The sequence below is a fragment of the Carassius auratus genome, chromosome 21, assembly GCF_003368295.1.
Source record: "Carassius auratus strain Wakin chromosome 21, ASM336829v1, whole genome shotgun sequence".
Lineage (NCBI taxonomy): Eukaryota > Metazoa > Chordata > Actinopteri > Cypriniformes > Cyprinidae > Carassius > Carassius auratus.
The window spans coordinates 12,453,415-12,476,993 of record NC_039263.1 but is presented as its reverse complement, the minus strand read 5'-3'; the positions used below and the strand labels follow the sequence as shown (position 1 = coordinate 12,476,993).

At 40.8% G+C, this 23,579-nt stretch overlaps 2 protein-coding genes across 5 annotated transcripts in view; both read right to left on the bottom strand.

Annotated features, from left to right (window-relative positions):
• Positions 1-1,468: 1,468 nt before the first annotated feature.
• LOC113038536 (eukaryotic translation initiation factor 4E-binding protein 3-like) lies at positions 1,469-4,731 on the bottom strand. The gene is made up of 3 exons (XM_026196045.1): positions 4,377-4,731; positions 3,043-3,195; positions 1,469-1,892 (listed from the first exon to the last, which is right to left on the bottom strand). Exons 1-3 carry the CDS (start codon positions 4,714-4,716, stop codon positions 1,861-1,863), a joined length of 525 nt encoding a protein of 174 aa, XP_026051830.1. The 5' UTR covers positions 4,717-4,731; the 3' UTR covers positions 1,469-1,860.
• A 330-nt stretch (positions 4,732-5,061) lies between these two features.
• Positions 5,062-23,579, bottom strand: part of LOC113038534 (ankyrin repeat and KH domain-containing protein 1-like) — a 53,028-nt gene continuing 34,510 nt past the window's right edge. For 3 of the 4 annotated variants that reach the window (XM_026196041.1, XM_026196042.1, XM_026196043.1), the window contains exons 8-34: positions 23,325-23,562; positions 22,623-22,814; positions 22,426-22,535; positions 21,879-21,966; positions 21,506-21,633; positions 21,249-21,392; positions 21,034-21,136; positions 19,193-20,050; positions 17,832-17,965; positions 17,602-17,713; positions 17,368-17,513; positions 17,093-17,235; positions 16,792-17,005; positions 16,450-16,625; positions 16,199-16,361; positions 15,963-16,058; positions 15,754-15,870; positions 15,468-15,633; positions 11,468-11,960; positions 11,126-11,281; positions 10,725-10,874; positions 8,979-10,633; positions 8,050-8,214; positions 7,698-7,946; positions 6,035-6,210; positions 5,730-5,894; positions 5,543-5,641 (exon numbers count right to left, since the gene is read on the bottom strand). In XM_026196041.1, the coding sequence (XP_026051826.1) occupies positions 5,582-5,641; positions 5,730-5,894; positions 6,035-6,210; positions 7,698-7,946; positions 8,050-8,214; positions 8,979-10,633; positions 10,725-10,874; positions 11,126-11,281; positions 11,468-11,960; positions 15,468-15,633; positions 15,754-15,870; positions 15,963-16,058; positions 16,199-16,361; positions 16,450-16,625; positions 16,792-17,005; positions 17,093-17,235; positions 17,368-17,513; positions 17,602-17,713; positions 17,832-17,965; positions 19,193-20,050; positions 21,034-21,136; positions 21,249-21,392; positions 21,506-21,633; positions 21,879-21,966; positions 22,426-22,535; positions 22,623-22,814; positions 23,325-23,562 (6,597 nt within the window). In that variant the 3' untranslated portion in view covers positions 5,543-5,581. Of the gene's footprint in view, positions 5,642-5,729; positions 5,895-6,034; positions 6,211-7,697; positions 7,947-8,049; positions 8,215-8,978; positions 10,634-10,724; positions 10,875-11,125; positions 11,282-11,467; positions 11,961-15,467; positions 15,634-15,753; positions 15,871-15,962; positions 16,059-16,198; positions 16,362-16,449; positions 16,626-16,791; positions 17,006-17,092; positions 17,236-17,367; positions 17,514-17,601; positions 17,714-17,831; positions 17,966-19,192; positions 20,051-21,033; positions 21,137-21,248; positions 21,393-21,505; positions 21,634-21,878; positions 21,967-22,425; positions 22,536-22,622; positions 22,815-23,324; positions 23,563-23,579 lie in introns of all 4 variants that reach the window. The other variant, XM_026196040.1, reaches the window with a different exon arrangement.

The window sequence follows — 23,579 nt, the reverse complement described above, 5'->3', positions numbered from 1 at the left end:
TGCTTATTTTAAAACTATAATTGTAAAATATTTATTTAGTCATGGACTCATATGTCAGTGATATTTAACAGGGAAAACAATCGAGTATAATTTCCAGACACAGTTGTAATGGCACACGTTTAGTTCATGAGAAACAAACTGCTCTCAGACAGACTGGCTTGGTCATCGTTAAAAGAATGGATGTGCAATGTACATTGACCTGGCAGCACTTTATTATTTCTCCGTATCAACAAAGTGGCTTTCTAGGAACATGGCAGGTTATGTGTGGCTAAATTCCCTCTCTCTCTCTTTATCATGTGCATACTTCAGATTGTCTGTATAAGGGTGGAAAGACTGAAATGGCATTAAACCAATCTATAGACTTTAATGCAGAAAATAGACATTGGTAACATTTGGAGCGGTTGGCCGGTGTTTCCCATGAGGGCAGGGTAAGGCTTTCTTCACATTCTCATTACAGCTAAAGAAACTTCATGCATGGGACAGTGCATTATTCTGCCTCATGTCATTTTAAAGATATATAGCTTTATCCAAAACTAGGTTGAATGCAAAACTGCTAGCCTAACCGCAAAACAAAAACCCTCCTGATATTACAGATGACATGTCTCCCATTACAGTGACATGAAGGTGTCCAGTTCACTGATCATGTTCCAGTGAGTTTTAATGAAAGTCTTTCATACATGACTGCAGTGGTCTGATTCTCAGGAGCAGTGTTTTGTCATTTGCACCATGTGACATCAGACAGGACACGCTCTGTTGTTGCTTTTACACTGACACTGATCTGATTGAGAATGCTGGGATCTAGGTTGGAGGGTAAAGAACTGATATTTACAATATTCATTCTGCAAATGGAAAGCATCACTAAGATTAAAGGAGTAATTTTGACATTAATGGTATCAATGTTTTTGATACCAATGTTTTTTTGTGGCCTTATATTTATTTATGCTAAAAAATGGGTCATAGAGGAATTTACAGTAGAAGCGAATGGAGACAATTTTGCAATAATACACATCAACATTATTTTTGGGTCAAATTGCAGTAAAAAAAAAAAGTGCTTGCTAACCTTTTCGGTTTTACTTAATTTTTGCCTAAAATTACCATAAAAATGAAATAAAAAAATTGAACTTCACAGCTCAAATAATGCCATTTTTTACCAAATGAATGCAAGTGGTTTTATAAAATAAGCTCCACATTTCTGGTTTTAGATCCACCAAAAATCGGCCCATTTCTAAGTAAAATTTCTAGTTAAATTCTAAATTGGTAACACATTTAATCCTGAATTAAACTATTTTACAATTGTAATTTCTTATAAAATATACTCCAGTAACCTTTTAACAACAATCTTCTACAGTGTACATGAAATCAAATATTATAAATACTTAGAGACGAGTCAAAGATTTAAACCGTTTTTAGTTTTATTCCAAAATGTCACATTACATCCAGAGAATATGAACCGCAAACAGTACAAAAATCATAATCCCAACTGTTTATTTCTGGAATATATGACTTAGATGCCCTTCACAGAGTCATAGTTCCATTACAAAAATGAAATAACTGCATTTGTACTATCCTCAGATAGTAAAAATGTAGATTACATACAGTCACCTTCAGAATGGTTGTAAATAAAAAGAGTAATGAAGGCACTGAATTAAACAGCAGCAGAAGCTGCATTTCCACCATAACACCCCAGCAAACTCAAAACGCTCCACCCCACAACAGAAACAATTGCTTGGAGCATTTCATTATTTAGATAAAGTAAAAATAAAGCATGGAGGCATAAATGAAGGAATCTACAGCTGTGTGATCATCCCTCAGATGGCGAGCACTGGTAGAACAGGCTGAGACACGAGCTGGAGACATCCATCACATATCCAACACAAACTGGCTGTCATCAACTGAGGAGAAGAGGAACGAGAGACAGAAGGGTTAGAGGGTTTAAAGTGTTGCATCACTGTGATCTCTTTCTAAAAAAATCCTTTGAACTGCATCACTCCCTGCGGATATTCTCCTGAAATGGACATCCGACCTGCCAAACATTGAGCAGGTCACATGCATTTTTGTTTGCTTTTCTCATGAAGTAACTTCAGTCACACCAGAATGTGACCTTAAGCTTAGAATGAATAATAATAATAATAATAGAGAGGGCATATTTTTTCAATTAACTTTTTTTTCTCAGTATAACTACCCAAATAAATTAGAGTTTTTACACCACTTTTCATTTAATTGTATTTTAATACTTGCATTTGTTTTGTGTGTGTGTGTCTGTATGTTTTAATTTATTAAATAAGAGATGGTTTTTAATCTCTGAATTAACATGATTTTAGATAGTTTTCAGGGGTATAAAGTAAAAACATCGGTGTTACAAATGTCAGGATATCACAATGAATTAATTTATTAATTTAATAATTAAAATACAATTTTAGAAGTTTGATATAATGTTTTATTACTATTTCTTTTTTTTTATTAATGTGGTTCAACCAACAAGCAGAGAAAAAACAACGACAAAAAAAATCATTAACTAGTGAATTATTAACTCGATATTTGTATATAAAAAAAAAATATATATACATAATACATAAAAAAAAATGTCTTAAAATATCTTAAACTACTTGCATTGAAAGATAATGAATAAACCTTATATTTTATTCAATATAACAATACAAAATAAAATGTGCAATGTATGCATTCTGAAAGTCATTAAAAAAAAAAATTCAAAACAAAATGGAGCCAGCATGAATGCAAAGAGTACTAAAATCAGATTTTTTTAAAAAAAGATTTTCTTATCATGGCCAATATTATTTGTCAATGACACATGCACTTTATATGAATTCACATGAGACTTTGTCTGTCACATACTGTATTTCAGCAGACAAACGTAACGTGCCGCACAAGTCTATTTGTCAACTTTACAGCAGACAGAAAGGACTAAATCAGTTATGAACCAGTTCCTCAGGTTTTGCTTGAGGATGTTGGTTTGTAAATATAAAACGGTATACATTAGGGAACATGTAAATGTAGGAAAGAATGATAGGAGGAGTCATTTACCGGCGAGATCTTTGCTGTCATCCTCCTGCTCTGCTGGCTGCAGCGAGGGCCTGGTGACCCCTGGTATGTGGGGGAGGCAGCAGGGTGGGGTGCGTGCGATCGGCGAGTTTCGACATTCCAAGAGAAACTTTCTATCATAGATGATCCGAGTCCCTGCAGGGAAAACATCAATATTAGTTTAAGAGGTTCAGCTTTACCAAAAGTTGGCACAGGTTCATAGCATTTTTGCTTCAGGGTGCTTTCTTCCTGCCGAGTTCTGCTCCATGTGAGAGTTCAGAAAAACATGTTGTGTCACCCAAGTGAAAGCCTGTAGTGTAATTTAGCTCATGTTGGAGAAATGGAAATAGGGTGAAGAGCTGACTGGGTTGCTTTCTAAATGCATGCAGGCAAAATCCCTCAAGGTTTAGATGTCCTGTTGTAACCCACAAATGTAGCAACATCACCCAATACTGCATAAGGACCCAGTGTGATTGGACGGAGGTCTGACTTAAGAACATCTAAAACATGAATTGAAATAAGTATAAGCAATTAGTTTACCAAAATGACATTCTTTTCAATTGAATATGATGATGTCCTCTGGTCATTCAAACACATGTACATGCGAGATCAAAGCAGAACCAGTTTTTATGGATAAATTTGCCATGACTGATAGAACAAACACTGGCTTGGTTTCAAAAACTGAAGCAAGTCATATTTCTACATGTGAGCTTTAATAACCATGTGATCAATATTGACAGTTGAGCTGGTTAATGGATTTTGTACATTTGGGTTTTTATATTTGATCGAATAATATGACCATCTACACTGTAATATAAACAATTTAAGTATTTATATTTAAAGACATGGATGTACTTTAATTTAACAGTGCGAACAAGGTGAAAGCGAAAAGATTAGGCGTGTATTTGCATGGATGAGGTGGAAATTAGCTTTTTCAGAAATAAAAAAAACCCTTAAAATATCAGCACTCTCGTGATGCACGTGCGTACACTTTTAGACTTTGTTAGCAGGCAAATTAAACAAGTTAAAGTGTTAAAATTAATCGTGTGCAAGTCCACTGGGCCAAATGTGCGCTTGATTAAATAACAAACCCAGCTGCCAATGGAAAGAATAAATCACATAATTGTTTAAAAGGCAACCGGCCGCTTGTAAACATCTTGTAGCCTCTGGCTTTATCTGATTGCGCAGTGCAAACGATCAACTCGCTTCACATAAAAACAAAGCGCGCTGGAGTAACCTGGGAAAAAACTCGCATGCAAAACAAAATCACTAGCTATGAAATACATTCTGCGTTTAAAAATAAATACACTAGGTTAGGTCATCTCATCTCATCTCACCCCCGGGAGTTGTTGAAAACAGAGTTCCTCCAGGAGTTTGACTGTAGCTGTCAGGGAGCGGAGGCCAGCTGGAGCGGCTTGGGATCGGGCAGGTCGACGAAGCTTCGCAGCTGCTTGACATGATGAACCGAAATCTAAGCTCGGGACTTGAATGAGCACACTCTAAGGTTTTGGTCGATCTGCTGCAGCGCTGCGCGTCTCTGCGCTCCACATGTTGGAAAGCTCGAGGGAGGAGATTTGTCACGTGCTGCAAACCTTGAACTCTGGCCAATCGCAAAGACGATTCCACCACTGACGCGCAGCGCGGAGGCCCTCGACGGGAGCAAGTGTTTTGAGCCATTTCGTGGAATGTAAACTCTCTGGAAAGCACGAGATTTTCGGAGTGATTCAGTCGGGCACGTGATATGAACTCTACGATAAGATATAACACAAACCCCAATCTACCGTTCAGGAGGACTTATCCAATATAAACATGCCTCTCCATATTTACAGTGTCTTGGCATTTCATGCAGGACCAGTTCTATGTCCCAAGTCTTTAAGTCAAAAGGTACATAATACAGAATGTTTGTCTTACTTTAAGCACGACTAGTTTGTTGAGCTTTATTTTATACAGTTGTCCATGAATAGAAAACGTGGATTGTGAACAGTGGCTCGTGTAAAAAACAGATCAAAACACCACACCAGATACATTTCCAACTTTTTATTGAATATTAAGGTAAATATTTCACATTAATACAGGCTACATAAAGTAGAGCCACTATACGACATGAAATTTACTCTCATTTTTAACCCTTTTTCAGTATGTAAACAATTATACAGGTATTTACCACTCTAAAAGGTCTGATTTCATTCTTTACGCAATCATCTAGGTCTTGGCCAAGTATAAATAGCGCACTGTCCTATTGAGCCCACTGCTGACCAAGAACACTTTTACGTGGGGCTTAAATGTCAAAATGGCTATACTACTCAGAATGTATCCTGTTGAACAGGCAATCGATTTGTTCATAGACAGTGGTAAACACGTTAAATCCCACACTGGATTTTTTTTTTAGTTAGGCACGTCGAGGGTGTCCATCTCTCAAATTTAACTTGTTTAACATTTTTTGGGGGACACGTCTAGGTTAATACCACGTCTCAGTAATTAGGTAATTATCTTGTTCTTTTTAACGTGTTTCTTGTTACTGCTCCTAGGCCTCTCGATCGGTTTAGTTGACGTGATTCAGATGCACATTTCCCACATGTGGAGCCCAAGTACCAGGCCATACCTGCAACAACAAGAATTCAAAGAGTTAGATAGCAAAAGGGGCTGTAATGTACAAACACTTTGAGCTGGGGTCGACTAAGAGAAATCACCTGCTGTGGGTCTGAATTCTCAGCAGTGTTGGGAACAACCTTTAGGATGGGATTCCAGGCAGGGTCAGAAGTGTGAAGACCATTGTATACAGGGCCTCCAGGACCCTCCGCCATCTGCGGGTGAGGAGGGATCATCGTGCCACCGTACATTGACATTGGCAGCCCCTACACAGTCCAGAAAACCATAGATTTGTGAGCAGATCTACAAATTCAAATTCCACATTTAACTAATAAATGAAAATTTTATGCAAATAATAAACTATATAATAACGATAGAAAATTCTATTTTTGAAGAGTCACTGTACCTTTGGAAAATCCATGAAGTTGGTGGGCAGAGGTTGGTGGAAAGTGTTAGAAGGAGCCACGATCCCAGTATCATCTCGTTCCATTGCCTGGTGCTGAGAGAAGGCTGAAGGCTCCTGCATCTGCTGGTGCATCACTGGCCCTCCCATCAGGGGCTGAGACCAGCCTGACATTGTTTCTGTGAAGAACAGAGACAGATATTTGTTCATTAGACATGTGGTCAGCTAGAAACAAAGAAGGAAAATCCGACCACGCCCCAGCACCTATTATTAAAAATAGGTAATTTAGCACATTAAAAGATATATCTTGTATTGTAATACATACTATTGTCCCGTAAAAAATTAAAAGCAGCATTTAATAATCATGGTTATAATATATTATAATAAATTACTATAATATATTATAGTAAAGTATATTGAACTGTTATTATTATTAAAGTACCTGCCAAAAGTTTGGAAACATTACAATTATTATTGATTTTGAAATATCTTCTGCTCATCAAGGCTGAAATTATTTGATGAAAAGAAGAAAAAACAACAATAGCAATAGTGTGAAATTTCAAATTAAAAAGCTTTCAATTTTAATATTACAAAAAGTAAATGTTATTCCTCTGATGTGAAGCAGAATTCGGTTTATCATCACTCCAGTTTAAAGTGTCACATGATTGTTTCGAAATCATAATTTATTTGACTCAAGAAACTTTTCTGATTATCAAATGTCGAAAATTTGATGCTTCATATTTTGTATGGAAATGGTGATACACTACATTCTTCAGCATTTTTGTACATTTTGTATAAAGTTTAATGAACATTTATTTGCATTTATCAATTATATTATTTAAATTTCTTAATGCATTTATTAAATAGAAATTATTTCAAATGTCCGTCTTCACTCACTATCACTTTCATGCATGATGAATACAATTATTAATTTCCCTCTCTTTTTGAAATCTTATACAAATGTTTAAGAGGTATCACCGTTTCCATAAAAATATTAAGCAGCAAAACTGTTTTTAACATTGATAATTTTTTTCTTGTGGAGCAAAATCAGCATATCAGAATGTTTTCTTAAGATTTGTGACACTAAACGTTTATAAATCTCTTACAAAGAGAAGTTTCAATGACAAATGTTGCGTTCCCAAATGCAAATTAAAGCGGCTCAAACCAAGAGCAGTGCAGCTAGCACTAACATTGAATCGAAACTAAAAAACAGTACTGTAGCAGACATGTAGCACATCAGACTACAGCCTATTATATAATTACATCACAACCGTTGCAAATTTCATGACAGCACTAGCAATCTCAAATTCTCACTGCCATTCATAAAAAGTCACCGGGTTTCAGCACTGATTCTACTCTCATTTGGTGCTTTGAATAATTTGAACGCTTTTAACGGTCCTGCAGATGGCATCGCGAAGCTCGTGCAGCGCTCTCAGCGCAATCCGTGCATGATGTTTTAAAAAACATTTTCCACAGTTTATTTAGGTAATAGCTTAAGAATTGCATGGCTAAGAGGTCGGAAAATATGGAAATTGTATTTATACAGAAAAATCACACCCCTGATTCATTTCAAAACCCAAATGCAATGAAGAACAATTGTCACTGCAAATGCAAATATATTTATTTCAAAAACAATTCATAAATGCTGACTACATCACAGACTCACCGGAGGCACTGCCCACTCCAAAAGACCAGATGCCACCCTGTCCAACTGGTGGGGTATAGCTGCTGGGCAGCATGGTGTGGTTGATGGTGCCAGTTTGCCTGATACGGGCCAGGCGCTCTGTTCCAATTGGAGGGGGAACTTTACGATCCTGCTGGTTGGAGCTAATAGGTTTTGCCTGGATCACTGTCACTGTAGATGTGCAAAGAGGTGAGGATGCCCCGGAAGACACAGAGGGCACTGGAGACTCACCTAAAATTAATGAGAAAGGAAGAGACATTCAGAAAGATCACAAGCAATATGGTCTTATAAAAACTAACGTGTTCCATGGTGCATCTGCATCACAAAGGCTTACAAGAGGTGGAGGCACTCCAGGGATGGGGAGAGAAGTGCTGGCGGCTGAAGGAGGGTGTGCCCACATTAGCATGACCTGATAGGTACACAGGGCTGGCAGATATGCTTGTGGTGAAGCTGGGGAGCGCAGTGGACGAGGACATAGAGTTGTCCATGGGGTGTATACCTGTGATACAGAGTAAACACAAAAAGGATTGACCCCAAATCACAAAACAAAGCAGCAATCAGCAATAATCAAAGTTATTTAAAGCAGGGGTGCCCAGTCCACGTTCCTATATAGATTAGTGGTGCATTCAAATCATGACGGATAGATCATATTTACGAATCAAATGCACAAGAACGCCATCACAAAGTCTTTATTACGAGTGGGGAAACTTTAAATTTTCTTTAAGCCCCAAGTTTCCTAGTTGGGGGGCCTGTCAGTGTCGGATGCAATGGACACAGCCAAGGACTATAGATATGCAGCATCTGCATTGGCAGTAAATTAGTTGAAATTAAATCAAATTATTTTTTGTAATGTACAATAAAACTGTTACATTTACACAATAGAATCACATAAATTGAATAAACACTGAAAAAAGTTAAAATGCAATTATGTATAATCTTTATACATCATTTTGTATATGTAGAGTAAAAATAATGGTTGAATTTTATGTAGAAAAGTTAAATTGCGATGTTGTTCTGACCAAAGCAACTTGAATGAACTAGACATTGTAATAACGATTTGTTAATTCGCAAAGTATGCACGTCACAGGAGGACTTAAACGCAGCATAGGTCCAACCTTTATTAAACACCTGAACCAGCTAATCAAGGTCTTGGGATTAGAAACTTCTAGAGAGGTGTGTTGATGCAAGATGATGCAAAACTCTGAAGGAAGATGGCCCTCCAGGAAAAGGACTGGACACCCTTGATGTAAAGATTGCACTTACCAATCGGACTGGAGACAATTCGCTGCGAGGAACAGCGGTATCCTGGAGCTTTTGAGCCATCGGGAGGAGGTTGGACACTTTCAATCTGCCCCATTCCACTTATGTATGCATTAGTCGGGGCACTGTAGGGCTGCTCCGGATGGGTACGTGCAGGTAGATGGCAGGCACCCCAAACCTGGTTGTTGCCCACCTGGTTGCTGTCAAAGATGCTGCTAAAGTGACTGAAGATAGCCGCAGGGCCAAAGTTGGGGGGCAGTTGCGCTTTTCCACTGTGCAGGTGCATTTGAGAGCCATTTATCATGCCCATAGTGGAGGACATTGTGAGAGAGGGAGGGGGCATGCCTGTCGAAGCTAAGCTGGGCTGAGGTGGAAGCTGTTGTTGTTGCTGTTTGAGAGGTCCCTGTGAGGCTCCCGGATGCACAAACACAGACTGCTGCTCCGAAAGGGCCCCTGGAGCCATGGGGTAGTAGGGTCCCGGTTGCTGCATGCGTGAAGACACACCGAGTGTGTTGGGGGTGGCGTAGTGAGGTAAGGCGCTGCTGGTATTAGTGACCGTGCTGCTGCAGGTCGGAGGTGGCAGGCGTGTGACGGTGTGAGATGAGCCTGGCTGTGATGAGGAAGAGGAACTGGGTTCTGTGCTGGAGGTAAAGTGTGACTGAAGTGGCTGCCGGGTCTCGGGCTGTACAGGCAGCATCGAGGGGCTAGAGGGAGACGAGGTGAAGTGCAAGGGAGCAGAGGAGCTGGGCCCATCAGACGGAGCTCCTTCGGCAGGTGTGGCGAGCTCTGTGCCGGGCTTCTCTTTAGCTGGGGTGCTGAGGCTGGCTGGCTCTGGCTTGGGGGGAGGGGGATGCTGTGGAGGTGGAGCAATGGGTGGAGGTGGAGGGGTCGTAGGGGTTGTGGGAGCACAGCTCATAGGAGATTGAGCAACTTGAGCTGATGGAGCACTGCTGCCGGTAGAGGCCACTGTAACTCCAGCCCCAGACTTGGGATCTGTCGAGAAAAGCTGCTTCCTGACAGAGGAAGGTGTGGGTGTGTTGGCAGGTGCGGTACTGGTGGGAGAAGAGGTGGAGGCTGTGGGTGTCGAGGTGCTGGACACAGGAGCAGCAGGATGCTCGGTGTGGGCTGGAGCAGAGCTGGCAGGACGTGGCGCAGAATTACTGCTGTGTTTTGGTGAGCTGTTAGCACTACCAGGGCTCACAGGACGAACAGGAAAAGGACCCCAAGTGTTGGGAGAGGGTGAGAAAGTGCCACCAAACTGTGCCATGGGTAATCGAGGGTGGCGGATCTGGTTGATGGTCTGGGCTGCTAGAAGGGCCAGTTGAGGATGAGCATAAGCAAGTGGTGGTAAAGAAACGAAGGGGGGCCTGACGCCCGGTGCCAAACTTTTGCCCAACTTGCCAGCCTGCTGAGCTGTGAAGTTGGTGGAGGACTGGAAGGACATGTTGGAGGAGGGCACTACAGATGGCAGACCTTTTGGACTGGCCGCATTAGTGCTTGTGGCCCCAGTGGAGGTTGTGTAGGTGGAGCTGATTTTGGTGTTGGCGCCAGGTGGCCGGATGTGGTTACGAGGGATCAGGTCCTCAAGCTCTTTGGCTGGGTCCTGGATGAGCGCGTTGATCAGCTGCACAGCATGCCGTGTTGACTCGGTGCCACCTCTGCAAACCAAGAGTAAGCATATGTGAGAAATTCCAGCAAAGAGAATCAGTCACTTGCTAGAGTCCTAATAATTTTCTGCATAATTTTTACCTGATTGTAATCATTCTCTCTCCATTCTTGTCTTTCTGTTTGTCCACGTCGATGTGCGCGCCTGTAACATCTTGGATTGCTGTAATGTTGCAGCCACCTCTACCCATAATCCGAGACACCACAGAGGCAGGGACAGAGAGCTTCTTGGATCTAAGGGAGAAATTACATAGCTATATTTTTGCCCATGCAAAATCTGATGACACAATTCTCCAGTGTTTGCAAGGAAGTTTCAATTCTGTTACTGAAGTTTTTAGCACATTTCTACGTCTAAAGAGCCTATCCTAAAGTTTCTAAGATATTCAGATCCTTAGACATAGCTTACATCATTGCTTCAACGTAACTCTTAGTTTTTTTTTTAATCCTGTTACTTTTAGATTGCAACATTTCAAAGTGACCCTCACCTCCGAACCACCTCTTTCCACCCCTCTTCTCTCTTCAGGCCCCTCTTTGGGCTAGTGAGATTCATCTTACTGTTGGGCGAGGTGACTGGCAGTGAAATGGTCTTGAACGAGGGGGGCAGGGAACTGGGGGTCAAGTCACTGTTGATCTCATGAGATCTGTTAATGTGAATAGAAATGGGAAGTTAAATCATTGTCACAATAGATTTTTTTTTTTTGCAAAAACCTGTTAAATTGAAATGCAGTATCTTCAAGAAGATAAACTACTAGGTAAGATCTGTCAAATGCTGAGGTAATGATGTGACAGTGCAGTAGCAGCAAGCAGTAGTACATTAAAAATCTTACTTCTGTGGTCTGGAGATGGACACCGTGACCTTCTCCTCAGAAGAGCCCGGCAGCGATGGCCCGTGTCTCTTCTCACTTGCGACATATGGCTGGTTAGAGCCTGCAAAGACCGAAGGGGCGGAAGAGGATGACGATGAAGGCAGGTCAGGTAGATCGTGGCTCTTACTACTGTTGCTGCTCTCGCTGTTGCAGTCGGTGCTATCTAGATTCGAGTCGCTGGTGCCTCCCGGTTCCCCACCCCCTCGAGGTTCTCCATGGATCTTATTTTTGTCAGCTTTCTGCTGCGCCAGTGCCACCTGTGGGTCTTGAAGTATTATCGGTTCACTAGGTGAATCCTTGGTCTTGTTCTTTTTGTTTTTGCGATTAGTGCTTGGTGTAGTGGCCACATTGGCTCGCTTTTTGCCGAACGTGTTCGTGAAAGTTGTGGAGGTGGCGGAGATACCAATGGTTGTGGTAGTGGTAGCACTTGGGGGCTCAATGGGAACCTCCACTTCTGCAGGATAAAATAACAATAATGCATCAGAAACCAGAACAGAAATATTTTATAAAAACAGATTCAAAATGTAATTTAGTCAAAAACTAATTAAATAATCTAATCGCTCAAAACATTTATAAATATTGAAATTGAACAAAACTCAAATGTGTTGAAACAGTTTAAACTCTGCCTGTAATATAAATTTGCTTTCATGAAAAAAAAAGAAATGAAATGAAACAGCAGTATATATTTAGCTAAATGTTCCCCTCTAAAAAACGACATTCGAACAAACTGCCAAGCTATGAAATTTTACGTTACATATTTACAAGCAGTTTTATAGTCCTTTTTTCTGTGGTTCACTTGAATTGAGGCTGCTAAAGCAATCACATTGCCACATTAAAGAGCACCAGAATGACATTTGCTGTTTGAATTTTGAAATAAAGTCTGACTTTCCCCATTTTGTCAATTTTGTTTCATATCAAAAGTAACAATCACAAATCTTGGTTCATATAATGTTCAGTGAAGTTTAGGTCAGAATTTAGATTAAAAGATGAATCTTGGGATCAGTGTTAATTTCGTTGACTAAATATTTTCGTCATTATTTTCGTCACGAATATATTTTTGCCGACGAAAACGAAACGAAAACTAAAATAGAAGGCACTGATGGAGACTAAAACTATGACTAAATTGATTGACATTATCGTCAACGAATAAAGGACGAGACGAAAATAGACTGTGACGAAAATCAAATCAGCAGAAAGGAGAGATGCGAGGAATGAGCAAAAGAACCGGCAAAACAGAACAGACTGCATGAGAGAAGAGAACCAATCAGAGCCTGACTTATTGAGACGTGAAGCGAAGGTTTTCAGTTTTTATGAGCTCCCGGGAAGTCAGCATTCGAAGAGGTGATAGGGACTTTAAGCAACAGCCTCTGGTGGAACGGCAACGCCATTCTGGCGTTGTATTGCGCCTGCGCGAATTTAACTGCTACTTTGTGACGTTCTAATTTAACGGTCTACTACGGGAGAACAGCTGATTTGCTGGAGTCGCTACAACGTGAGAGGTTAGGTAAATAAATGTTATGTTTTTAGACTTATTTACATCATACAATATTAAAAACTCCTCTTCTGACAAAAGATTGTCATTTAACGCCAAAAGCAATCCTTCTCTTGCTTTTTTAAATTATATATATTTTTGGATCTCAATAAATGAATTAATGCTGCGTTGCGCTGTTCTGTTTTACCGTTGCTTAGTGACTTTTACGTTCTTGGCTACAGCGGTGTGACGGCAAACTTCCGGTCGCTGTAGCCGTTCCATTCGCAGCTGTTGCTTAAAGTCCCTACTGTCTAAAAGAGCGACAAAATGTCCACAGCTCACTTCACGTTTGACGACGAACAAAACAAAACAAAGTGTAAAGCACGCAGAGCGCTCATTCGTGGCAAGAACACAACCAATTTGAAAAGACATTTACAGACGAGCCACCCGGACATTTTCTCAAATGTAATTTTACAACGATGTTCTTTTGTTTATTGAGCTAAGAAAAATTGGAATAGTGCAGTGCGTAGATGTTGTACCATTAAATATTACGAACTGAAAAGTACTGTAAAATAGCCCCTTCTTCAAATTAGATGCGAGCACAATACTAATACGTAATATCATGATAAATACATTTGATTAATACTAATGTTTAGTATATTTTATAATGTTCTACTTGTTGACAATATCACAAATATTTCTATATCAGTCATGTGAAACGTGAATGTTCACATCCTATCATTATACATACTAATCTAGCAATATTGTAGTATTTAAAACATACAATATTGCTAGACAAATGAATACCTTATAAAATCTTGTTACTTTTTTTATCCACCTAGCTGCCAACTTATTAAATATTTACTTTAAATGTATGCACTTATTGTTCAGCTCAGCTGTAAGCTTTAAGGTCCTGGACCTAACGTTATTTTTCTTTTATTGATGGTCAATTGGCAGCTAGTTATTGTTTACATTATCATGACAGTGTTTGTTGCTGCATAAAAGCTTTTGAATCGAAATAAAGACACAGTTGTGTTGAAATAAAGTTGAATTTGTGTTTTATATATTTTGTTTAAGTTTTTTTCCTATACCAGCTGTAAAAAATTGTCTAGTAAATCTGTTATTGATTTTAGTCTTATTTTAGTCGACTAAAATACCAAGCAATTTTAGTCGACTAAAATACCAAGCAATTTTGGTCGACTAAAATAAGACTAAAATTAAAACAAATCAGATAACTAAAACTTGACTAAAACTAAAAAGAATTATAGTCAAAAGACTAAGACTAAAACTAAATTAAAATTTCGTGTCAAAATTAACACTGCTTGGGATTTAAGAATCCATAGTTTCATCAAAATAAAATCAGGAAAGCAGCCCTAGTTTCCACACAGCTGACATGTTTGCCTGTTCCACTTTGTAGACATGAAATGGATGTTGTCACGGTCAAAATGTGTCATTCAACCCCTCAATATCAATACCTGTTATTATGTCAATTTTAGAGGAGTTCGGTTTTATTTCAGGTTATAAAAATGAATCTAAGTTTATTACACATCAACCGTCCTACTCTCACCCTCTTTTCAGACTCTTAAATATTTAGGGGTCACTATTACTAAAACCTTCTCTGCATTAAATAAAATTTCTTGAAGATATATCAGACATGATAAAAAATGGAATAACTTTACCAAACAGGTCGCATTAATATGGTCAAAATTAATATTTTACCTACATTTTTATTTCTACTTCAGTGTATTCCTTTTTTAATTAATAAAGCATTCTTAAAAAAAAGACAAGATGGTATCTCAGTTAATTTGGAATAATAAATGATTCCATTCATTAAGACGTATTTACAAAGACCTAAATCTATGGGTGGTATGGGTCTACCTAATTTCCAATTGTATTATTGATCATGTAACATTCGATGCCTTTTCATTTACACTTAATTCTTTGGCTGACAATCATGCAATACTCCTCAATGTGCTAGACATGGACTTTTACAGTTCTAGATATTGCACAAAACTTTCCAAAATCTGTGGACAATCCGGTACGTAATTAGCGCATGTTTTAGAAGTGTCCCAAAATCATTACTTATTGGTAATGATGAGTACTGGACTTACTGGTCCACAATTTTTTCAAATAATGTCAGATAGTAAAAGACCTGGAATAAGGACTTGGCCTCTGGACCAAGACCCAGTATTAGCACTTTTTGGGGTTAATGATAATATTACAATATCAAAGAGGCAATATTCGGTTATTACATTTGTTATGCTTCTTGCATGAAGACTTATTCTTCTTAATTGGAAACAATCCCTATTTGGTCAATGATTTCAGCTCTCCAACATTGATTAAACATCAGTGTATTTTTGGTTGCTGAAATTTCAGTGCATCACTACAGAAGATTACAATTTATTTTATTAAAAAAGGGAAGGAAAAAAAAGACCTGAAGCTAGGCATTTTCTATGATATCTGGGTATAAACAGACAAGGTGCTTCTCACCTTCTGCAGAGTCCTCCTTCTGATCCTGCATCTCATAGAACACCTCTTTCACTTTAGCCTCCTCTTCCTCCATCTTCCTCTTCTGCTCTTCCTTCTTTTTCTTGCGCTTCTCCTTTCTCTTCTCTCGCTTTGCAGCCAGAGCCTGCTTTTTGCTTTCTTCACGAGACTATGATTAAATTTGAGAAGAACTTCATACATCATGCTGCAGATTGTGGTGACTAATATAACAACCCTGAAAAAGTTAGTTAGCTCAACAGTTAGACTAACTGGCCAACTTAAGACAAACCTTCTCCAGATCAAGTTCCTTAAGTAGAATACTGGCGTTCTTGTTCGCCTCAGCCGCCTGCTGATCTTTGGCTTTGACAATGGTCTCCATGCACTGATGACACTTTTTCAGCAGTTCCTGCAGAGTGAATGTGAACGTGAATTCAAGACTTCAAATAACGTAAATAGTCCTCTATAGGTATAAAAGGCAGTGTTTTGGTCTTTTTATACCTTATCTGCAATAGTGGCAATGTATCTCATGCACTCAATGTCAGATGGGAACTGGTTGACTTCCTTCACCAGGTACTGCACCACTTTTACATGACCCTAAAAAAGGATTTATTTCAGTGCTTTACAACAGATTATCATCATCAATTTTTCTACAATAGAGCAGCACAGCATCAGTGACATTTAGACATAAGCCAAGATGCTCATCAACCCTATGGCCAGCATGACAAACTGCTCACCTTGCGGAACGCTGCCATGAGGGGGGTTATTTTGCGGTTGTCTGCTGCATCCACATCGGCTCCAGCCTGCACCAACAGCTGGACCACATCAAAGTGGCCACCGTTAGCAGCAAGCCACAATGGGGTGTTCCCCTTCTTATTTCGCACATCAATGTGAGCCCCTCTACATTAACAGAGCAGAAACAGCAGCGTGAGATGCTACATTCTGGAGAGAGCATCGACTGGTACTGTACACCACCAGTGTTACACACCTGCTGATAAGAAGTTCACAAAACTTGTAGTGACCCTTGTCTGCAGCAATGGTGAGGGCGGTGTCACGAGAGGAGGGAACTGGAGGGGCATTGACATCTGCCCCTTTATCCAACAGCACCCGGCCCACTTCAGCATAACCGCCAGACGCAGCCTCCATGAGAGGGGTGAGGCCAGTCTAGTGGAAAGAAAGGTCCCTTTAACATTTAGTTAATGGTAACATTGCAATTAAGTGCCAAGAGAACATGATGTAGGTTATATAATTCAGTTTTTACATTTTTTCGAAACTTTATTAACAGGTTAACACTGCACAAGTTATTACACGTGGAAAGGTGATCACAGACCTTAGCGCGGTGTTCCACGTTGGCCTTGCGGTCCAGAAGCAAGCTGACAACCTCTGCTCGGCCTTGGAAGCAGGCCAAGGTCAGTGCTGTGTTACGATTGGTCTCGATCTGTGCATTGATATCAGAGCCCATGTCTAACAGCAGCTTCACCGCAGGCACGTGGCCGTTCATGGCTGCCAACATGAGCGGAGAAATGCCCAGCTTACTGCCAGTCCTGAAAAAGAAATAAGAGTTTATACTGTTAAAACAAACAGCGTCTTATAACAAGAGTCTTGATCAAATCAGTGGGAGATGTTCTGACCTAGAGTTGATTTCAGCACCAGCATTCAGAAGGATCTTGATGATGTTGACGTAGCCCCCAGAGGCTGCCAGGCTGAGCGGGGTGTAGTCAGAAACATTACGGTGCTCCTTGTTAGCCCCACGAAGCAACAGCAGCTCCACCACCTGTAAACATGGAGATAAACTAATGTATTATAGAGATGGAGATAAACTAATGTATTTTTCAAGTCTTTGGAGCATTTTGGAAGGTTTCAAAGCTTATCTGGTGAAGAGGTAGAGTTAACACTTTTAGGGTACCTCTTGTCTGCCACCTGAGCAGGCGAGGGACAGAGGGGTGTCTTTGGTCCTCTCAGACTGAGCTTCAATGTCCCCTCCCTTGTCCAGTAGGATCTCCACCACACCCACATGGCCCGCAGTGGCAGCTAGGATTAGCGGAGTGAACCCTGTACGCAGACACGTAGAGCGACACTCAACATCTCTTTAAATTTACTATACCGACAACTTCATGGATCAACTGAAGTAGCCTCTTACCCTTCTTGTCCCGGTGCTCAATGTTGGCCTCACGTGCAATGAGCACTGAGACAAGCTCTTCATGGCCACCTGCGCAGGCCAGGGTCAGCGCCGTGTCATGATTGCTCTCAGTCTGAGGGGGAGATATATAATTTGCTTAAAAACATATGGACAATCTGATGCATTCATTTATGATGTCTGCAAATGTTCCACAGCAGTCATTTTGCTGAATGCAGAGAAGATGGTCTTACATGTGCGTCAATGTCCACTGAGGGGTACAGAGGAAGCATGGAGGGTGGGGAGACTGTGTTGATGGGCGTCTGTGCGGAGGGCTGAGGGGAGGGCGAAGTTGTAGTGTTTACCACAGGCACTCTGCTGTTCACAGCTGCAAAAACAGATCCCAATGTTATTTTCACGGGATAAAGCAAAAAAAAAGAAAGCAAAAAAAAGACATGCAATGACTGTGGCAACTTTAATATTTGAAAGGATACTATGGCAAAATAATTGCTTTCCTTATTCAAACAGATTTCTTTTTTTCATGAATATATGGTTGACCTGAAAAATGAAAGCTATACCATACACTTGGAAAATTATGAGATATATTACCGCTTATTGACACTAGGGGTGTGACAATACACTTAGCTCACGAGATGAGACAAACTGCAGATACTTGGTAGACTAGAGCAAGACAATATTTTTTTTATACTATTTTTAAGAAACTTTCAAGGACAAAATGTCTTTTAATTACAAAGAGTAAAAATGCATTGTATGTATTATAAATACCTGAAGAGGGTGCCAACGGCCTGGTGACATTTCACTTTACAGTGTGAATCAACGATGTTTAAATCCTTTCAATTTGTATATTAGAGATCTTGTGTGAACAGGACCTTTTCAAAAATCACGGTAAATTTGTTCTGGCGATCATATTTTTATGGAGATGACGTGATTATTCTGAGCGGTTTACAAATCTCTGTCCCTTCTCCTATAAATGCACTGATTTCCTGGTTTAATTAAGGCCCTCCCTCGAAATACACGATGGGATCAGATGGTTATTGATCCAGTGTGTTGTGATTGACTAAACCCGCTGTAGTGTGCATATAAATGTCACGGCCCTCACCTCATGGACATGTGCTCCGGTTGTATTGTGAACAATGACGTCATCAATATTGCTTATCAATTTGAGCATTATTGAGACCAAGAGGATATTAGTGAAGAGGGTAGTGCAGAATCTGTGCAAGCATGACTCTCAATGGTATTTTTTTTTTCATACTTTTAGATATGTTAATGCTACTGCTTCTGTTAGCTTTTAATATATGGTTTTATCCTGATTAAAGCTTTAATACAGTATGGCAACTGCACGCGTGTCCACGTATAATGCTTCTCATAGCCATGTGATAAGTGTATAATTATAACAGTTCATTGTTGGAACTGAGCTGGTGTTATATGAGAGATAGAGAGAGCGTGTGCAAAAGCAGGGGGACACGAGGAACAGGAAGAACACATTTTTGAAACTTGTGAATCCATTATTGTTAGAAGACAAAAATTCCATTTCTAATCACTGGTTGACATCCTGAAAGGACACAAAGACAACCCCTAGTTGCAGTGAGCTCACCCGCCATGATGTCATCAAGCGTATCTGTGAGCGTCTGTGCGGGCGTGGCGACCATGAGTCCGTCGGGGGCCTGTGCGAGAAGCCCTGGCCCCAACCCCGTCAGCTGCTGACCCAGCAACACCCTCTGCAGGTCTGGACTGCTGCTTAACGGGTACTCGGCATTACTGAAGTCTGTGGACTGCTGCGGGGTGAGAGGCTGGATGGGAACGAAGCTGGTCTGCAGAGGAAGATTCTGGAGGACCTGGTTCTGAGGTGGCGGAGGCGGCGTGGACAGAATGGTGTGCACCTGTGGCAGCTTAGCGCAGTCGATATTGTCTTCTTCATCCTCTTCCTCTTCGTCCTCCTCGTCGTCGTCCTCATTGGATGGGGTGTGCCTGTGGTCCTCCTCTTTGCGATTAACCTCGCACTCGCAGTCAGAGCCCAGCTGGGTGGCCTGCAGGGGCAGGGGGGTGCCGGGCATCTCCACCCCTGCCGCCTGGCCCAGCTCCTCCTTGAGCCCCTTGGTCTCCATGTATTCTTTGGTGAATTGCTGCTGCGTCTTCAGCTGCAACTGCCTCTCCACCTTCTGCAGCTCCTTCAAGATCTTCTTCTTCTTCTGGACCTGCTCCTCGCGACTCTTCTTTAGCTCCTCGATCTTGTCTTTGGTGAGCGGCTCACCCTGGATGAGCTCGAGCGAATGCATCTGGGCCTTCTCAATGGCACTTATGCGCTGGCCCAGCTCATTCAGCTTGCCCTCCGTCTCCTCGACAATGCATTCTAGAGGCTGGTACGGGTGGAAGGGTGGCAGCAGGTCGGCGTCTAGGCCACCCGAGGCCACGGAGTTGCTCTGAAGAGAGCTCAGCCTCTGCTTGGATGCACCTGAGAGAAAAACCAAACAAATGCTCAAACCTCAGAGGCCCATGCTGTGCAACTCATCAGTGTTTAGTCATTCTAGTCAACTGAATGTGTTTCTCTGTAGTCCAAGTCATTTCAATAATGAAAGCCCTCCTTTAGACCAGGCATTTCATATCTGATGCTGGTTTCTGGATGTTTTTAGTTGGAATGCATTTACACCAATCCAATGCATCTCAAGTGTGAGTGCAGAGTCTGTTGTCTTTTTCATACTGTGAGAATATAAGCAGAAAAAAAACAGCAAAACAATTGCTGTAATGCAGTGATAGGCAATGTTGGTCCTGGAGTACTGCTGCCCTGCAGAGTTTAGCCCTAACCCGAAATCATACACACCTGAACAAGCTAATCAAGGTCTTCAGTATTACGGACAAGTGAGGTTTTTTATCAGGGTTGGAGCTAAACTCTGCAGGGCACCGGCACTCCAGGACCGATGTTGCCTACCCCTGCTGTAATGACTCAAAATTTTATATTTTATTTATATGATTATTATTTTTTGTAATAATATTATATTATTATTTGCAACCTTAATAAGCATGCATACCACTTACCTATCTGAATGTAAATATCAAAAACGCACTTGCATTTATATGTAATCATCAGATAGAGAAGCTTAAGTGAACTCTTCACTTGTGAACTTGTAGCATTTATGTACTGATATTGGATCATCAGTTCTCTGCTATGTTTACACTGCCAGTCCAAATCTGATCTATGTATCTGATTTGAAATCCTATCAGACTGAAATAGATTTCCAGAAATGTGTTTTGAATAAGATATCAAGCCACATATTAATATAGCTTGAAACGGATACGTTAAACATTTTGCCATTCATACTTTATATATATGATTTGATATGCAAAAAAAATTGATTTGGACTTACAATCTGAACAAGGCTCTAGTCAACTTAAGCAACACATGTAGCTGAATAAAGTAACTTTACCAGACAAACTAACCTTTGCTTGTAACGGGTGGGGATGTGGGGATGGTGGAGGGCACTCTGTCTGGCTCCTGGGGGGGCACCACCATAGCCAGGGCTTGGAAAGGGACTCGAGGGGCCTGCATGTCAAACAAAATTAACCCCAATTAATTAAAAGTGGAAACTATTTTATAAAATATTTGTGTTACATACACGCCACCAATTGGTATTTTTTGGTACGTTTCCGCTTACCTGAGAAGTGTCATGAGAGGGGGGTGTGAGCTGGGACAGGTCTGGGGCAGGGACTGACAGAATGTTGTTTGGGTAGTCTAGCAAGTAGGACACCACATTAGTGTGACCACCTTTAGCAGCTTCAATCAGCATCGTGGAGCCATCCTGTGAGCATAAGAGAAACTCATTAACACAGAGGACCGACCAGAGTTTGTGTGACCACATAACACCTGTTATCATCTGGAGAGTGTAATTCTCAGGGACACTGGACCCCTCACCTTCAGTCTGTGGGTGGGATCAGCACCATGGGCTAACAGCAGCTCCACCACAGCCAAGTGGCCCCCGGCACAAGCCAGAGAAACCACTGTGTGATCATTGTTGGCCGTGGCTCTATTCACATTAGCACCTGCAGACATAAATGTGAAAATGAGTTTCAAAATACAATGCAGATAACAAATGGACAGAAGCCAAAATAAAAAGGTAAATTCACAGTTGATCCTCATCATCTGATGCAAATATAGGAAATGATTTTTTTTTCTATTGAAAAATGTCAGTACTGATAAAGGTTCACTATGTGTTGACTATTTTCACTAACATTTATTGTCGATTTTATTGTTTGCTGCAGCCCTAATTCAGGACATTGCAACTTACCTTTGCTGATGAGAAACTGCACAGTGCACAGGTGTCCCGCTCTGGCCGCTTTCATCAGTGGAGTCCTGCCCCCTTCTGATTCATGTTCCTGAGAAACAAAGCCACCAGTAAGCTCCAAAAAGACTTAAACAGTATAAACTATAAAAAGAAATACAAATACAAGGTCCCACTTTATATTAAGTGGCCTTAACTACTATGTACCTACATAAAAAAAAAAAAAAAAAAAAAAAAGTACTTAGTGTTCATATTGTATTGCAAAACACATTTGCTGCTATTGAGGTGGGATATGGGTACGTTTAAAGACAGCTTTGGTGGTTATGGGTGGGTTTGATGGTAATTAAGGTAAGGGAATGTTTAATTACAGAATTACAGTAGTAATTACATGAAGGTATTTTTAAAATATAAGTACAATGTAAAAACATGCACATACACAATAAATGCATTGATCCACATGATTCATTTAAAATGTAAGTACACAGTAGTTAAGGCCACTTAATATAAACTGGGACCAAATATGACAATGGTAAAAAAAAGGATATCCACAAACCAGGTCAGCCCCTGTTTGCAGCAGCACGTCAGCCACATCTGTGTGTCCGTTCTCACAGGCGTATGTCAGAGCTGTGTCACCCGTTGCTGTTGTGGCGTGGACATTAGCCCCTGAACAGATCGAGAGTAGTGTGTTAACATGTTACAGTGTCACAAAAAGGAGACATTTCAAGAATTACATCTGACGTAATGCCTCACCTGCAGCCAACAAGTATTTGACCAGCTCCAGATGCCCCTCCTGTGCAGCCTCCATGAGCGGGGTGGAGCAACCCAACTCAATGTCCGCCCCAGCTTTGATGAGGAAATCAGCCACCTCTAGGAAGCCTCCGCAACATGCCAGAGTCAATGCGGTCTCCTGCGTCTCCTCTGTCTGAGCATTAATATTTGCACCTAAAACCAACAGATAAAAAAATTCCTTCAGTTTGTAAACTTGGAAAAGGAATCTATATTCAATACAGTTTGAAAAACAAAGCTTGATGCAGTCAGAACATCCAATTCAACATTTGTGATAGTATCACTTTGATTCTGATTTCGCATTACTAACTTCCTGTTTGCATTTTCAGTTGTCCAATCACAAGTGGTCAGTCAAGACACTAGAGTTTACACTTGGTCTTAACATGCATTTTTATAATACATCTCCTGTGAACACATAATTTGTGTGTTTTGGCTCAGAATAGTGTTATTAGTATTGATTTTTGGTATGCTTTCTCAAAACACATCCCATAACCCCTCAGGTTTACTGTGGATGTATGTGCACATTCGGCAAACAGGACACATTTTTGACTACCTCTGGAAGTGGCTGAAATTTGATTCAGAAATTTGTATACCCTATTTTGCACATGTAATAAACATTGCCAAATGCTATAGGTGAAGTCTATAAAACCGAGGTGGCCCTGGTACCTTGTGCTAAGAGGAGCGCTACCATCTCTTCATGGCCCTCACGAGCTGCCTCCATCAGTGGAGTATAGCCCTCATCGTTCACCTCCTCCAGGTTGGCCCCCCTCTCGATCAGAAGCGCTGCTAGCTCCACATGTCCCCCGCAGGCAGCCAGCGTCAGAGGCGACTCAAATGAATCAGCAGGCATGTTTACCTGCGCCCCGCTATCCAATAACAGTCGTGCCACCTCCACATGCCCATCCTACACAAAACAAGCAC

Coding starts and splice junctions, on each gene's coding strand:
- LOC113038536 (XM_026196045.1), bottom strand. CDS start 4,716: ATGGCTCAAAACACTTGCTCCCGTCGAGGGCCTCCGCGCTGCGCGTCA. Junction 3,196..4,376: donor GTTTTCAACAACTCCCGGGG/GTGAGATGAGAT, acceptor TTTTCCCTGCAG/GGACTCGGATCATCTATGAT. Junction 1,893..3,042: donor TGACAGCAAAGATCTCGCCG/GTAAATGACTCC, acceptor TCTTCTCCTCAG/TTGATGACAGCCAGTTTGTG.